Source organism: Rhinoderma darwinii, chromosome 1 (genome assembly GCF_050947455.1).
Source record: "Rhinoderma darwinii isolate aRhiDar2 chromosome 1, aRhiDar2.hap1, whole genome shotgun sequence".
NCBI classification, from domain to species: domain Eukaryota; kingdom Metazoa; phylum Chordata; class Amphibia; order Anura; family Rhinodermatidae; genus Rhinoderma; species Rhinoderma darwinii.
The window spans coordinates 545,195,364-545,210,594 of NC_134687.1; the positions used below are offsets into that span (position 1 = coordinate 545,195,364).

General features: G+C 41.1%; 1 protein-coding gene across 1 annotated transcript in view; it reads left to right on the forward strand.

Annotated features, from left to right (window-relative positions):
• EDIL3 (EGF like repeats and discoidin domains 3) overlaps positions 1 to 15,231 on the forward strand; it is a 665,920-nt gene that overhangs the window by 192,745 nt on the left and 457,944 nt on the right. Inside the window, exon 2 of the mRNA XM_075837572.1 lies at positions 1,455 to 1,583. Within this exon, the coding sequence (XP_075693687.1) occupies positions 1,455 to 1,583 (129 nt within the window). The remainder of the gene's footprint in view (positions 1 to 1,454; positions 1,584 to 15,231) is intronic.

Below are 15,231 nucleotides of genomic sequence, written 5' to 3' on the forward strand. Positions count from 1 at the left end.
CAAACTATGCCTATATAAATCTATGGGACATGTATTAGGGCGAGTAACAAAAAGAGCCCTTTACTAATACTCAAAATATTCAGTTTTGTTAATCAAATGATATTAATGTATTTTTCTCTAAACTATTGTAATGGATGCGCCCAGCACATATGTGCAATCTGCATTGCGAGACACACCAGATGCCTTCACACTCATTGTCACATTGTCTTCTGCTAAATACGTCAACAACCTATGTAAATTAAACTGGATATGACTAGAAGTTATTTGTAGGAATTTATAGCATTTGTTTCCTCATGGACTAAGTTGCTGGTTTTGAAGCTATTTATGTGACTTTCATTTACATTTAGCTGTACATATGTTTGGCAGTATTGATTATAAATTCTTTATTTTAACAATAACCACAATGCGGAGCCAAAGTTTAAAATTAGAGACATAATATTAGGCACAAACAATTAGCAAATTTACTTGCCTAAGTAATAGCTGTTTGTATACGTACTTGGACCATTCTTACACTAGTATTTGCTCATTATGGCAAATTGGTGATGGACCCCAATCTGAACCTTCTAGCGGATTATTGTCAATTTAAAGGAAATTACCGCTGAAAAACATAAATAAAAAGGTGGCTAGTATGTGGAAAAAAAGATAAATTTTGTCATTGATATACAGTAGTTTAAAGAGGACCTGTCACTAGGTCATATAAGTTGAACTGGTTTACTGACCGGAATAGCGCTGTCTCCCTGATTCCAGCGTTGTTGTTTGTTTTTTCCCCCGTTCCAGAGAAATGGCCCACTATTGTGTTTGCACCCTATCTGCTAATTTGCTGTAGTAAACCAACTGGGTGTGAACTACCCTCAAGCTGCCTTGAGGGTAGTTCATGCAATGATTGGTGAGAATCAGAGGCAGGGAAGCTAGCTCCACCCAGTTGGCTAACTACAGCAAATTAGCATATAGGTAGCCAACACAACAGTGAGCCATATTTCTGGAACAAGAGATCCAGGAAAAATTTTAAAAAAACTTTAAAGTGGTGTTTTTTTTTTTGCAATTGTTGGTATTATGTTTTATTGAAAAACTTGACATTTTAGCAAAATATTGTTACATGTATTTCCTCTTTCCTCCTGAATGTCTATTTGGAAATGTCTATGGCCACCTTCTGCTGAACCCCATCATTTAACAAATGCCTCATTAGTTCTAGGTAAGCGAAAAGGGTTGTAGTGATGGTGATGCTCCCTTTTATTCCTCACACCAGCTGTTTACTTCTAAAACCATTTGTCTAGCTTTAGAAAAATAAAAAATAAAACTTTTTACTAGAGGGTTTTTTTCAGTCACATTTTTCTACCAAATTTCTGATATATAGTTCTAAATATCTAACATTTTATTTTTATATAATTTACTGTTATCTAGAAAGGTCTTCTTGTGAAAGAAATGCTTAACCATTCTATGTCTTTGATTGACAGGGGATGTGTGTGAACCCAGCCCATGTGAAAATGGAGGAATCTGTTTGTCTGGTTTATCTGAGGAAACCTATAAATGCGAATGCCCAGATGGCTTCAACGATCCCAACTGTTCTAGTGTTGTGGAGGTTGGTAAGTGCAAGCTTTTCATCACAAAGCATCTTTCTTTCGTTTTCTTCTTGGTATCATCGAATACATTGTATGGGGTCTCTCTTAATTTTGCACTGCTTCTTGTACTTGGGCTCTCTCCATTACTGCATTTAAAGATTAAAGTGCGTTTAAAAAACAAACAAAAAAAACAACAACATTTTTAAATACCATATCAGGAAACTTTTATTTAAGAGAGGGAGATCCCCTGTTAAGGACCCTCATCTATTAGCTAGGGCCAATAGGGGACAGGAATGTCTGTGCGTTCCATAGACCTCCCATTAAATTCAATGGGAACTTTGTAATGACTAATTTTCCTTGTGGCGGTGCTGCAGGGAAATTGAATACTACCTGTCAGGTCCGCCCACAGTTTACAGCAATGCTTCTCAAACTATGAGGCAGACCTCAGTGGTGAAGTGGCTCCCAGTTGTTGGCGTGGCATATCTGGGGAGTCAGTGTTAACAGAAGCGATTATAAGATGCACAGGTCTTTCTATGGTTGCACCAATCTCTGGTGTAGCAGCATAACTGACTGACTGATTGAAGTCATTTTTACTACTATATGGCATGTAGTACGACCAATGGTGAGGCCCTGGCATCACATGTTCTAGCTGGTAAGGCCCCAGTAGAAAAAGATTGAGAAGCCCAGGTTTACAGCACATTGCTGGTCCCAGCAGCGGGACATATCGTCAATAGATCCTTCCAACAAAATAGTGTTGTCCAAAGCAGAAAACTCCTTTAACATAAATTTGTATTTGGCACCTTTAATAACTGTAGATGTTTCAGATACCTGCATGAGAAAAACTTAATACTAATATAGGAATGAATGCAAGTGTTTTGCATATGTGAATGAAAAGCTTTACAATCTTTTGCTGTATGTCAATAGCATACAGAGTTCATTCACTTTTACCTTAGTATGTATGACCTTGGCTCCGTGTTGTTCTTAGCGTAAATTTTTGTTGATGTTTAAATGAAGTCATTAGTGAAACTATGTTCTATCTTTTTTACATTTTCATTCTTCTCACTTTAATTAGTTTGTATTGAATCAATAGTTCTTTAAAAGTTTGTAACTTTTTATCTGTTCTAGTTAAGCTACATTCTATTTGCTGTTGTAATTCATTCTGCACGCTGTACTGTTTTTTCCACCGATCCATCATTATTTGTTTTTTTGCCCAAGTTTAGAAAGATTGTGTTCTAGATCACCATTTGTTTACCAAGTAGGTAAATTCGTTTTATCAGCCATTGAGTTTGCCGTGGAATCTTCATATGGAAATTGCGACAACTACAAACATTTCCATAATGTAACCCCATTCATTGCTATATTACATGTTCATCAGCAATTCAGTTGGATAATGTGAACACTACACATATTATATGTAAAAATCTGCTATCTTATTTAATCACGTCATGACCAGTGTATTTTAGGTCTTAAAAGGGTTGTCGAACTGGATAACCCCTTTTCTAAATGAGGATCTGCTGGCGACTAATAGCAACGTACAATATCAGTGACAACATGTAAACAGCAGCCACAACTGGGGTATAGAAGGAAATATTTTATTTGACAATATTGTCCAATAATTGTAAATATTTAGCACATTTATGCTTGTAATAAAAAAAACATTAAACCATGGACATCCCTTTTACATTTTAGATAGCAGTTACTTCTCACATAAGACTCTCATAACAGTCACAACCAGGAATGAGCTGAATGACATGGCTCCAGGACCTAAAACCCCAAAAGACCAGCCTTAGGGTATGTGCACACGATAGCTACCTTTTACGTCTGAAAAGACAGACTGTTTTCAGGAGAAAACAGCTGCGTCGTTTCAGACGTAAAAACTCCTCCTCGCATTATGCGAGGCGTCTTTGACGCTCGTAAATCTTGAGCTGCTCTTCATTGACTTCAATGAAGAACGGCTCAAATTACATTGCAAAGAAGTGTCCTGCACTTCTTTGCCGAGGCAGTCATTTTACGCGTCGTCGTTTGACAGCTGTCAAACGACGACGCGTAAATGACAGGTCGTCGGCACAGTACGTCGGCAAACCCATTCAAATGAATGGGCAGATGTTTGCCGACGTATTGTAGCCCTATTTTCAGACGTAAAACGAGGCATAATACGCCTCGTTTACGTCTGAAAATAGGTTGTGTGAACCCAGCCTTATAGCTGGGAAGTTTTATTTGGCCATACATTCCTATAAATACCATGCAATATTTGGACGGGCCAGATCAGCCACAGTGGGAGCTGCTCTTACATAGTGGCTCCTTGCTCTGGCTCATAGAGGGAAATCCCCCTCTATAAAGTCAATATACCTTGATAGGTGATATGGACAGGGATTGTCTTGGTGATGACAACCCTTTTAAAAGAAAGCAGTAATAGTTCAAATATGTGTTATGTGGTTTCTCAGATTCTATTTATCAAATGTTACTTTGATTTAAGGAAACCAGAAACCATTCATTCTGACGAATGAGCAGTTATAGGTGGTATTTCAAAGGGGAATTCTTTTTTAGATCGGTGTATCTTGTTGGTCAGTGCTTTGCTTTAGTATTTTTAGGCCAAAACCAGGAGTGGTACCTACACATAGAAAAACTATAATGGAAAGATTTGCACCTCTTCCATGCTATGGACCCACTTCTAGTTTTGGCTTACGAATATTGACGCAAAATACTGACCAAAATACTGTCGTGTGAAAGTGGCCTTATGCCTGGTCTTCTTTTCTCTCATATCTGTATTTTTTGCCCAATCCTAATGAGGTTACATATATTCCTCTTCGATAGGCCATTCACTTAAATCTTTCTTGACAGAGAATCATAGCTCCATAGCCTTGGTAGAGATCTAATGGAAATATGGGAAATAAGACCTGCTAATATCTGTTTATTAGTAAAGCTTGTGTTAATGATCATTTTCTCACTTACAGACGATACTGATTCTAGTGATGAAAAAAATTTGCAAGTTCAGTTTATAAAATAGTCCAATTTCTCACCACATTGTTATTTTCCCAGCTATAGAGAAATAAATATCACTAAATAAAACATTTTCTTACATACGCTTTCTAAATGAAGAGATGAAGACATTATACCTGACCTCTTTTACTATTTATAGCTGCAAATTGTTCCGTACATAACATTATTGCGGGGGCCTGACAGGGGGCCTCTTCACATAAGTCCTCTTATCTTACAGATGCTCATATAGTAACACACAATTACACACAGTAAGAAAGTTCACTAGCTAAGAGGGGTTACATGACATTCACCGCAGATATGAATCCAAAGGAATATATATACTCCACTTAGCCTCTGGCACTTTGGAGATCCGTTTAGTGGCTGCAATTTGCCCACTAACTTAACGTTTACCGGATATTATTTTGATGCTGTCATCTAAAGGGAACCGGTCCTGATGAAGGGTTCCTCTTAAAAGGGTGCAATTCAATTGAGATTGATATATATCTTGTCTCGCTTTTATCTCCTTCTCATGATCTCCTAACTCCTACATCAGTGTCAGTATTGGAAGAGATTTATCATAACTGGTGCAAAGGAAAATGGAGTAGTTGCCCATGGCAACCAATTATATTGCTGTTTTCATTTTCAAAGGAGCCTTCAAAAAAATAAAAGGTGGAATGGAATTGGTTGCTGTAGGCAACTACGCGACTTTTGCCTTGAACTAGTTTTGATAAATCTCCCCCATTGTGTTTGCTCTAGGACCGCCATTATTAGCTTCAACAGACTTCTGTCCATGGACTTCGTAGATCTACTGTCATGTAACCTCCATTTCTAAGAATACAGTTATGAGAATGGAGATCACAAGACAGAAAGTCCAAGTCCTGAAGAGTTTGGTTTTGTACACTCAGCCGTTTTATGACTATATGTATATTTCGAGAAAATTATGGGATTGGATACTGTAAAGCATTTGCCACAGCAAACATTAGTAATGTTTCCTGACCGTACAGAATGGAATCAAATCCCTTCCTACAGCTCCTATATGGCTCTTTAATATGGACATGTAGATGAACCATTAGTCTCCTATATTTACATGGTTGTGGTCAGTGGCGTAACTACCGCCGTAGCAGCAGTAGCGGCTGCAATGGGGCCCGCGGCATGAGGGGGCCCGTGTTGCCGGCACGGGCCCCCACCATGGCTGCAGGCTCCACTAGCAGCCGCTATGGCTGCTATAGCGGGACGCCACTGATCAGTACGGCAGAGCAGGGAGGTATCTCCCCGCTCTGCCATTAAACAAAAGACATGTATCCCCTATCCACAGGATAGGGGATACATGTGTGATCGCTGGCAGCGATAGGGAGAACGGGGGACTGAAAGTCCCCTGAAGTTCTCCATCACAAACCTCGGACTTCCGGGGTCTGTGTCGGCAGCTCCGTAGAAATGAATGGAGCGCCGATCGCGCTTGTGCGCATGCGTGACCAGCGCTCCTTTCATTTTTAGTGAGCTGCACAGACGCCGGAAGTCAGAGGTTAGTCTTGGAGAACTTGGGGGACATTCGGTCCCCCGTTCTCCCTATCGCTGCCAGCGATCACACATGTATCCCCTATCCTGTGGATAGGGGATACATGTCTTTTGTCGGACATGCTGTAGGTCGCATTTTTTTGGGAGGGGGGCTCTGTACGGCGTTCCCTACAGGGGGGCGCGCTGTATGGCGTTCCCTACAGGGGGGGCGCGCTGTATGGCGTTCCCTACAGGGGGGGCGCGCTGTATGGCGTTCCCTACAGGGGGGGGCTGTATGGCGTTACCTACAGGGGGGGGGCTGTATGCCATATAGCCCCCCCTGTAGGGAACGCCATACAGCCCCCCCTGTAGAGAACGCCATACAGCCCCCCTGTAGGGAACGCCATACAGTGTCCCCCCCTGTAGGGAACGCCATACAGCCCCCCTCTAGGGAACGCCATACAGCACCCCTCTAGGGAACGCCATACAGACCCCCCCTGTAGATAACGCCATACAGAGCCCCCCTGTAGATAACGCCATACAGACCCCCCCTGTAGATAACGCCATACAGTCCCCCCTGTAGATAACGGCATACAGCCCCCCCTGTAGATAACGCCATACAGCCCCCTGTAGATAACGCCATACAGCCCCCTCTGTAGATATCTACAAAGGGGGCTGTATGGCGTTATCTACAGGGGGCTGTATGGCGTTATCTACAGAGGGGACTGTATGGCGTTCTCTACAGAGGGGGATGTATGGCGTTATCTATAGAGGGGGCTGTATCGCGTTATCTACAGGGGGGGGGTTGTATGGCGTTATCTACAGGGGGGGCTGTAAAAAAGCACTATCTACAAGGGGGGGGGGGTTGTGTGACACCCAGGGGAGGGGGGGCCCCAGTCAAAATTTTGCTATGGGGCCCAGTCTTTCCTAGTTACGCCCCTGGTTGTGGTAGTTGAGAATATTTTTCAGAACCCCTTTAGCATAAAAGAATGTATATACATTTTAATTTCAATACAGGATGTTTTTCTCTACTGTCCACATGCTATTTTTATCCACGTGTAAAATTTGTGAATTTATGCCACTTTTATGCTGCTTTCTTCTGAAGCATACAGGTGGCTTCACACTTATGGTTTCCTGAAGGTGTAAAAACGACATTAATGTTCCATAAAAATGTCAAAGATTAATAAAGGGTCACTCTCTCACATATTTTACAATATCAACGCATAAAAATACAATAAATTTGTAAGGTATTGTTTATTGTGCAGCATAAGAAAACAAGAAGATTATAGATTCTTTTCCTCAACTCAGTGTAAAATCTTCAATCTATTCTGCCTCTGGGAAGCAAGATATTTCTGTCTGAGGCTTTCCATGTGAGACCGTGTTTTGCAGACTATTGAACAGAGTAGGAATACTTAGGTGTCCTCTTGCTAACAAGCTGCAAAACTACTTTACAACCCAATTCATGTTCATCACTCATTGAGAGAGGTTGGACTCTCTAAACCAAAAAATCAGAAGAGCCTAACGTTCTGTATAAAAAGTTTATATATGCAGTATTATAAAAATATAATGTGTGTATGTGTATATATATATATATATATATATATATATATATATATATATATATATATATATATATATATAAATGTATATATATATATAAACATATATACTATATATATATATATATATATATATATATACACGGTACATACATGCATACATACATACAGTATATAATATATATATCTAATTATAATATATATATATTTATATATATATATATATATATATATATATAAACTCATGGGTATTTATATTACCCAGACGTGATGTGAGTTTATCAATTGGCAAGAATACCCATCACCACTGATTAGAGGAGGGCTGCTGACCTACAAGGGCCACCACATACCCTTTACAGGAACTGCCAAAGCAGCAAACAGAAGCAACTCCAGGGGTTGCATGAATTCATAACTGCAATACCAGTGTTTATAGTGAGATTTATGATGAGATTTATTATTACACATCCATCTGTATTTATTAATACACTTAAAATAACTAACCAGTGGTTCTCCATTTTCTTTTTGTGGTCAAACAAATCATAACTAAATTCTGGAAAACATAATTTTTACAAACCCTTGAAATAAAACATCAACTCTCCTGGTACACAATGAATGAGTAATTAACTTTTTTTTTTTTAAGAAATACATGACAAAGTTTTAAGGATTTGGTCACCTGGGAGAGAATGTGCACCATCATCCACAGGCATGGCTTCCAGTCAGGCCTCTTTTAAAACATTGGTAGACCAAGTGCAAAAGTTTCAGAGTGCTCTCCCATTTTGTTCATTATCTTCTGATGTCTGCACAGTTATTTAAACACATTCAAACTTATTATATCTATTTAAAGGTGCCTAATGTTTCAGACACATTGATAGGTAAGGTTTTGCCGTAATTTTCTATTATTTAAGTTGTTCACTATCCCTTTTCTTCTATATATGCCCCAGACCGCCACAAAGACTTCTTCAAGCCATGGCTCATCTCTGCAGAGTTTGCTGCCCAAACATCTTTCACTCTTTGCTTTTAGAGTACAGTTTACACCTATTCCCCAGCCTCTACACATACTACTACTACTCCTCCTGCTGCTACCCCCAATGCTGTTCCTGCAACTGCTGTGTTTCACAGTACCCCCAAATACGGCACTTCAGAAATACGGGAACATATTCAAAAGGCCAGCAAAATAAATATTGGTGTCAACTATAGTTACCCCCCAAAAAATGGTGCCACACACATAGTGACCCAAAAATTCTAGCAAGAAACAAATATTGCCGCACACACTTATATTGCTCCACTCCATATTGTGTCCCAGAGAGAAGTGCCCCAGATGGTAAAAGTGCCTCACACAGTAAAAGTGCCCCCTTTTTAGACACACACTGTAATAGTGCCCCCTTTAGACACCACTACTCTTTGTGCCTAGTAGCAGTGCCCACTTTGTGTATCCACACAGTAATAATGTCCCCCTTTGTACTCACCGAACCCTGTTGCCACAATTAGCAAAGCGGCTCCTTTTCAGTGTTAGTAGTGACATCATCGCGCTGCCTGCACCTGGTCACTGACATCATGCCATGCTCTTGTGGAGACCTCCTTCTTATTAGTTCTTTTCCCACCCTTCTCATCTTTAGTTTTTAAATATGTAATACCTTAAAAATACTGTTACAGGCAAATTTATAACTCATTTTGATGGTGTATTTTTTACCACATTCACTATTATTATTGTCATTTCATCCTCTGGGTGATAGATAAATCTACCTATACAGTGAAGGAAATAAGTATTTGATCCCTTGCTGATTTTGTAAGTTTGCCCACTGTCAAAGACCTGAACAGTCTAGAATTTTTAGGCTAGGTTAATTTTACCAGTGAGAGATAGATTATATAAAAAAAAAACAGAAAATCACATTGTCAAAATTATATATATTTATTTGCATTGTGCACAGAGAAATAAGTATTTGATCCCTTTGGCAAACAAGACTTAATACTTGGTGGCAAAACCCTTGTTGGCAAGCACCGCAGTCAAACGTTTTTTGTAGTTGATGATGAGGTTTGCACACATGTTAGATGGAATTTTGTCCCACTCCTCTTTGCAGATCATCTGTAAATCATTAAGATTTCGAGGCTGTCGCTTGGCAACTCGGATCTTCAGCTCCCTCCATAAGTTTTCAATGGGATTAAGGTCTGGAGACTGGCTAGACCACTCCATGACCTTAATGTGCTTCTTTTTGAGCCACTCCTTTGTTGCCTTGGCTGTATGTTTCGGGTCATTGTCGTGCTGGAAGACCCAGCCACGAGCCATTTTTAATGTCCTGGTGGAGGGAAGGAGGTTGTCACTCAGGATTTGACGGTACATGGCTCCATCCATTCTCCCATTGATGCGGTGAAGTAGTCCTGTGCCCTTAGCAGAGATACACCCCCAAAACATAATGTTTCCACCTCCATGCTTGACAGTGGGGACGGTGTTCTCTGGGTCATAGGCAGCATTTCTCTTCCTCCAAACACGGCGAGTTGAGTTAATGCCAAAGAGCTCAATTTTAGTCTCATCTGACCACAGCACCTTCTCCCAATCACTCTCAGAATCATCCAGATGTTCATTTGCAAACTTCAGACGGGCCTGTACATGTGCCTTCTTGAGCAGGGGGACCTTGCGGGCACTGCAGGATTTTAATCCATTACGGCGTAATGTGTTACCAATGTTTTTCTTGGTGACTGTGGTCCCAGCTGCCTTGAGATCATTAACAAGTTCCCCACGTGTAGTTTTCGGCTGAGCTCTCCCCTTTCTCAGGATCAAGGATACCCCATGAGGTGAGATTTTGCATGGAGCCCCAGATCGATGTCGATTGACAGTCATTTTGTATGTCTTCCATTTTCTTACTATTGCACCAACAGTTGTCTCCTTCTCACCCAGCGTCTTACTTATGGTTTTGTAGCCCATTCCAGCCTTGTGCAGGTCTATGATCTTGTCCCTGACATCCTTAGAAAGCTCTTTGGTCTTGCCCATGTTGTAGAGGTTAGAGTCAGACTGATTAATTGAATCTGTGGACAGGAGTCTTTTATACAGGTGACCATTTAAGACCGCTGTCTTTAATATAGGCACCAAGTTGATTTGGAGCGTGTAACTGGTCTGGAGGAGGCTGAACTCTTAATGGTTGGTAGGGGATTAAATACTTATTTCTCTGTGCACAATGCAAATAAATATATATCATTTTGACTATGTGATTTTCTGTTTTTTATATATAATCTATCTCTCACTGGTAAAATTAACCTAGCCTAAAAATTCTAGACTGTTCATGTCTTTGACAGTGGGCAAACTTACAAAATCAGCAAGGGATCAAATACTTATTTCCTCCACTGTATCTCTGCATAGCAATCCTCAGGCTACAAGAAAATAGTCTATTCCTCTGTTTCTAAAGTAATATTAAGGTTTCCTAAATATTTTTTTTTGAAAAATCTCATGTGCGTTGAGACTGAGCAACATCTTCATATTCCACTCAGAGCAGCATTTATGTAGTCAGCTAATGTTCTGTTTTTGACTTGTAGAATATTTGCAATCTGATTTGCATTGTAAAATAGGACAGAATGATAGAAGGTAGAATTCATACATGTCAACGACCTTCAAATAAACAGATCATAAATATCTTTCCACAGATTTTTGGCTGTGTGAGATGCGTGATAAAATATTACTGTTTTCTTCAATGTTAGTTAAACTATACTATTAGGAGAAAAATATTCAATACGAGTAGTTTTATTATGAATAATAACTCAGCATACTGTTTAAACTTAATGGAATAATCAAAAAGATTGCACTCTAGCCAAAACTATGTTTTTAAGCAGCCAAATACATAATACAACTGTTGTGTAATGAGCCTTGACTATGAAAAATGATCCTCTTTATAATGAAATGTCAAAGTATTGATGCAAGTGTCTTTATTTTTGCATAATAATACTTTGAGAATGAGGTTTATGTTTGATTTGGTGCAAAATTGGACGCAAACCCACTGTACTGCATTTATAAGACTTTCAGAATTATAGGTTTTTTTTTAGGTTTCACCTTTTTCTTGTCGTCTGTGCACATATTGCTTGTGTAATAATATAATTAAAAAATATAAAAATTAATCAAATGAATAATTGTCACAGCAGTCAGTTGCAGATCTATGGTGTTGGGTTTGTGGTAATATCTTAAGGCCCTTTTAGACTGGCTGATAAGCGGCCAGTGCAGCAGGCGCCGATCAACGAGGCATCGTTGATCGGCGCTCCTTTGCTCCTGTCACACGGAGCTATGGATGGGGATGAACGGTCGTTACTCCGATCGCTCGTCCCTATCCATTATTATCATGTCGGCAGCGCGTCTCCCTGTTTACACAGGGAGATGTACTGCCGGCAATGATAATATTTCACTTTTTTTAAAAACTATACGACCAACAGATGATTGAGCGTTTGTTCGTTCATCTGCTGATCGTTCCCGTTTACACTGGGCAATCATCGGCAACGAGCGTTCTATGAACACTCGTCTGCCCGATAATCGTCCAGTGTAAAACTTGCTTTACTGTAGTTTGTACTGTATATTCAGTCAAGTTGGAGACTTGTAACACCAGCGACTGTCCTTCACATTTTTGCTCAACCACATAGGGGATTGGCAGAGGGGAATGGAGTTGGCCTGTGTTTCTGTATGTTGCTTGTGGTTTTTGAGTGCCCACTTGTAAAATAAAATAAAATGTTTTAAAAATAAAGATAAGAATAAAACTAAAAGTGGCAAGGTTGGTGACACACCTATGCTTTCCTTTCATTTAGCCCGAATCTTTGCCCAAGTATGCCAGGACAAGCATTTAATATGTTTCCACATCAGTATGTATTGCTACAATACAAAAATCACATTTATTCCCTAGGCAGCTAGTTATACATTGGGTTAATGCATAGTGTGTTTTAGGCCCCATGCACACGACCGTAAAAAACTTCAGTTTTTGCGGACCGGAATTGCGGTCTGCAAAAACGGACCCATTCACTTTAATTGAACGCGGCATGTCCATTCCTGGTCCACAATTGCTGCACAGACTCCTTCATAGAAGTCTATGGGGGAAGCCAAAATTGCAGATGGCCATCCGCAAATACAGAAGTGTTGCTAAGCGACACGAAGGGGATTTCCCATCAACCAGGCCTCTTTTTTTTTGCGGATGCACTACGGACCGTATTTGCGGATACCATTCAGCAGAAATGGGTACGTTGCTGATGATTTGCTGATGACTATAAAGCAATACGGATCCGTATTTACGGTCAGTATTTGCGGATACGGTCGTGTGCATGGGGCCTTACCTGCGTAGTCAAGGCATTTTTCAATCTTTTTCTTTGGTGTTCTTTCCTGCTGCCCATACATTGTACAGTGCTGTATATGGCACTCTGAGCTAACCAGATGTCTCCCCATTTCCATTTTTATAGGATCCATGATTAGAGGTGCATCTTAAATCTTCTGGGCCCCAATGCAAATTTTGCAACAGAGCTCCCACCCACCATGTGCTATTTATAACACCGTTGTCTGTTGTCTTCAGGCACCTGGGCCTCGGTTACGACTTCTATCTCTACACCGCCTATAGATATGCCCCTGTTCATGATGGATGTGACATTATGATATGTCATGATCCATTTAATGCATCTGTTATGATTCATTATGATCCACTATGATTAGGATTTTTTTTTAATGAGGTTTCTGAACATATATAGAAAGCCTGATGTCAGGGAAAGGAGAAATACAGGCTGCTCTTTGTATGCCCCATTATTCCCCCCACTCATCACTATCTAAACACTGCATCCAGTGCAAACACATCAATACAGTCATGTGAGCGTGTTGTCAATGACACTTTAAAGCTTCCTACTAAACCAATCCCTATTGCGGTTGCACCAGGACCCCAGAGCCTATGGGTTTCCAAAAGGTCCCACTGTCCCATATGAGAAGACCACATGAGAGTTGGGGGGGGGGGGGCTCTGTTACAGAATTTGCTTAGGCAATGCATGCTGGGATCAAAGTTATCACTTAATTTAGGTGACCATTTACTGTAGGTATTAAATGACACATACAGCTTGAAGAATCAAAAAATAATGAACTTACTCTCTATATGATGACCATTTAAGGTTCACATGTGGTGTAAAAACTGTGGACTTTCCACGACCGATTTCATTGCGGAAAATCTGCAGCGAGATTTGAAAAAATATCATCCACATGCTGCGTAAAAAAACAGCTGAAAAAACTTTCATAGATTGTTTTTTTTAGTCTGCAGCATGTCAATTTATTTTCTGTTGCAGGTAAAAGCCGCAACAAATTGCAGACGTTGCGATTTTTGCGTCGGAAAAGCTGTGATACCACCACAAAAATCGCAACTAAATAAATATATATTTTACTTACCCAGAACTCTCTGCTCCTACATCCAGCCTGGCCTCCAGGGATGACATTGCATCCCATGTGACTGTTGCAGCCAATCAGAGGCCGCAGCTGTCACATGGGATGAAATGTTATCCCAGGAGGGCGGGCTGCAGAATGTCAGAGGAACGTATCTCCATTGCTACGGGTAAGTATGATTTATTTTTTTTTCACCTGCTATTTTCCGCAGTTGACATTTCGGCCAAAAATCTGCACCACAATTTGGTGTGGTTTTTCGACCGGAATACCCTGTGGCGTCCAGATACGCTATATACTTTTACGCGGCATATCTGCCCTGTGTAAACGTAGCCTAAGAGTCAGCTACTTTTGGAAGTTAGGAGAAGTGACATAAACAATACTTTCATGCACTGTAAAGAGATTTTCGATAGGTATTTTGTGTATAACTACCATTTATAATACTATTCAGTGTGGCTTGAGGTCTGTAAAAACCTTTGAGTGAGGTGATATATCCCCTGTACGCAGGGCCGCCATCAGGGGGGTATTAGGGGTAGTGGTGTGAGGGGCCCGGCCAAACCTAATTGAAAGGGGGGCCCGGCAACTGCCGCGACATTCTTTTGGTAGGAAAAAACGGGCCCCTGCAATGGGGCCCGTTTTTTTCACCAAAAGAATGTCGTGAGCTGCTGCTGTTGCTGCTGCTGCGGGCCCCCTCCCCTCGTCATGGGGGGCTGTCAAACCGTCCGCGCGCGCACCCGATCGCGCGCACAAGGAAACTCCCGCGCGTGCGCACTCGCGAGCGCGCACCCACGAACGCCCGCACTGGAGACCGCCCGCGCGCGCACCCGCGATCGGCCGCGCGCGCACCCGCGATCGGCCGCGCGCGCACCCGCGAACGAAGCGCGCGCAGCCGCGGACACACATGGACAAAACTTACCTGGACGTCTGGACCGAAGACCTCGCCTGGAAGACATCGCCGGAAGAGGACTGGAGTGGGAGCATCTCTTCTGACACAGTGAGTAAATTATCTCAAAGTGCTGATCATGTATGGCCCTGTTCACACAGTATTTTGCAGGCAAAAAAAAATCTGCCTCAAAATTCCTTAAAGAATTTTGAGGCAGATTTTGATCTGCCCACACTATCTTGCCGCGTTTTTTTGCTGCGTTTTTTGCCCGCGGCGATTGAGGACAGCTGACAAAAAACGCAGCGAAAAATGCATTTTCTGCCTCCCATTGATTTCGATGGCAGGTCAGAGGCAGAACCGCGGCAAGAAAGGACGTGCTGCTTTTTC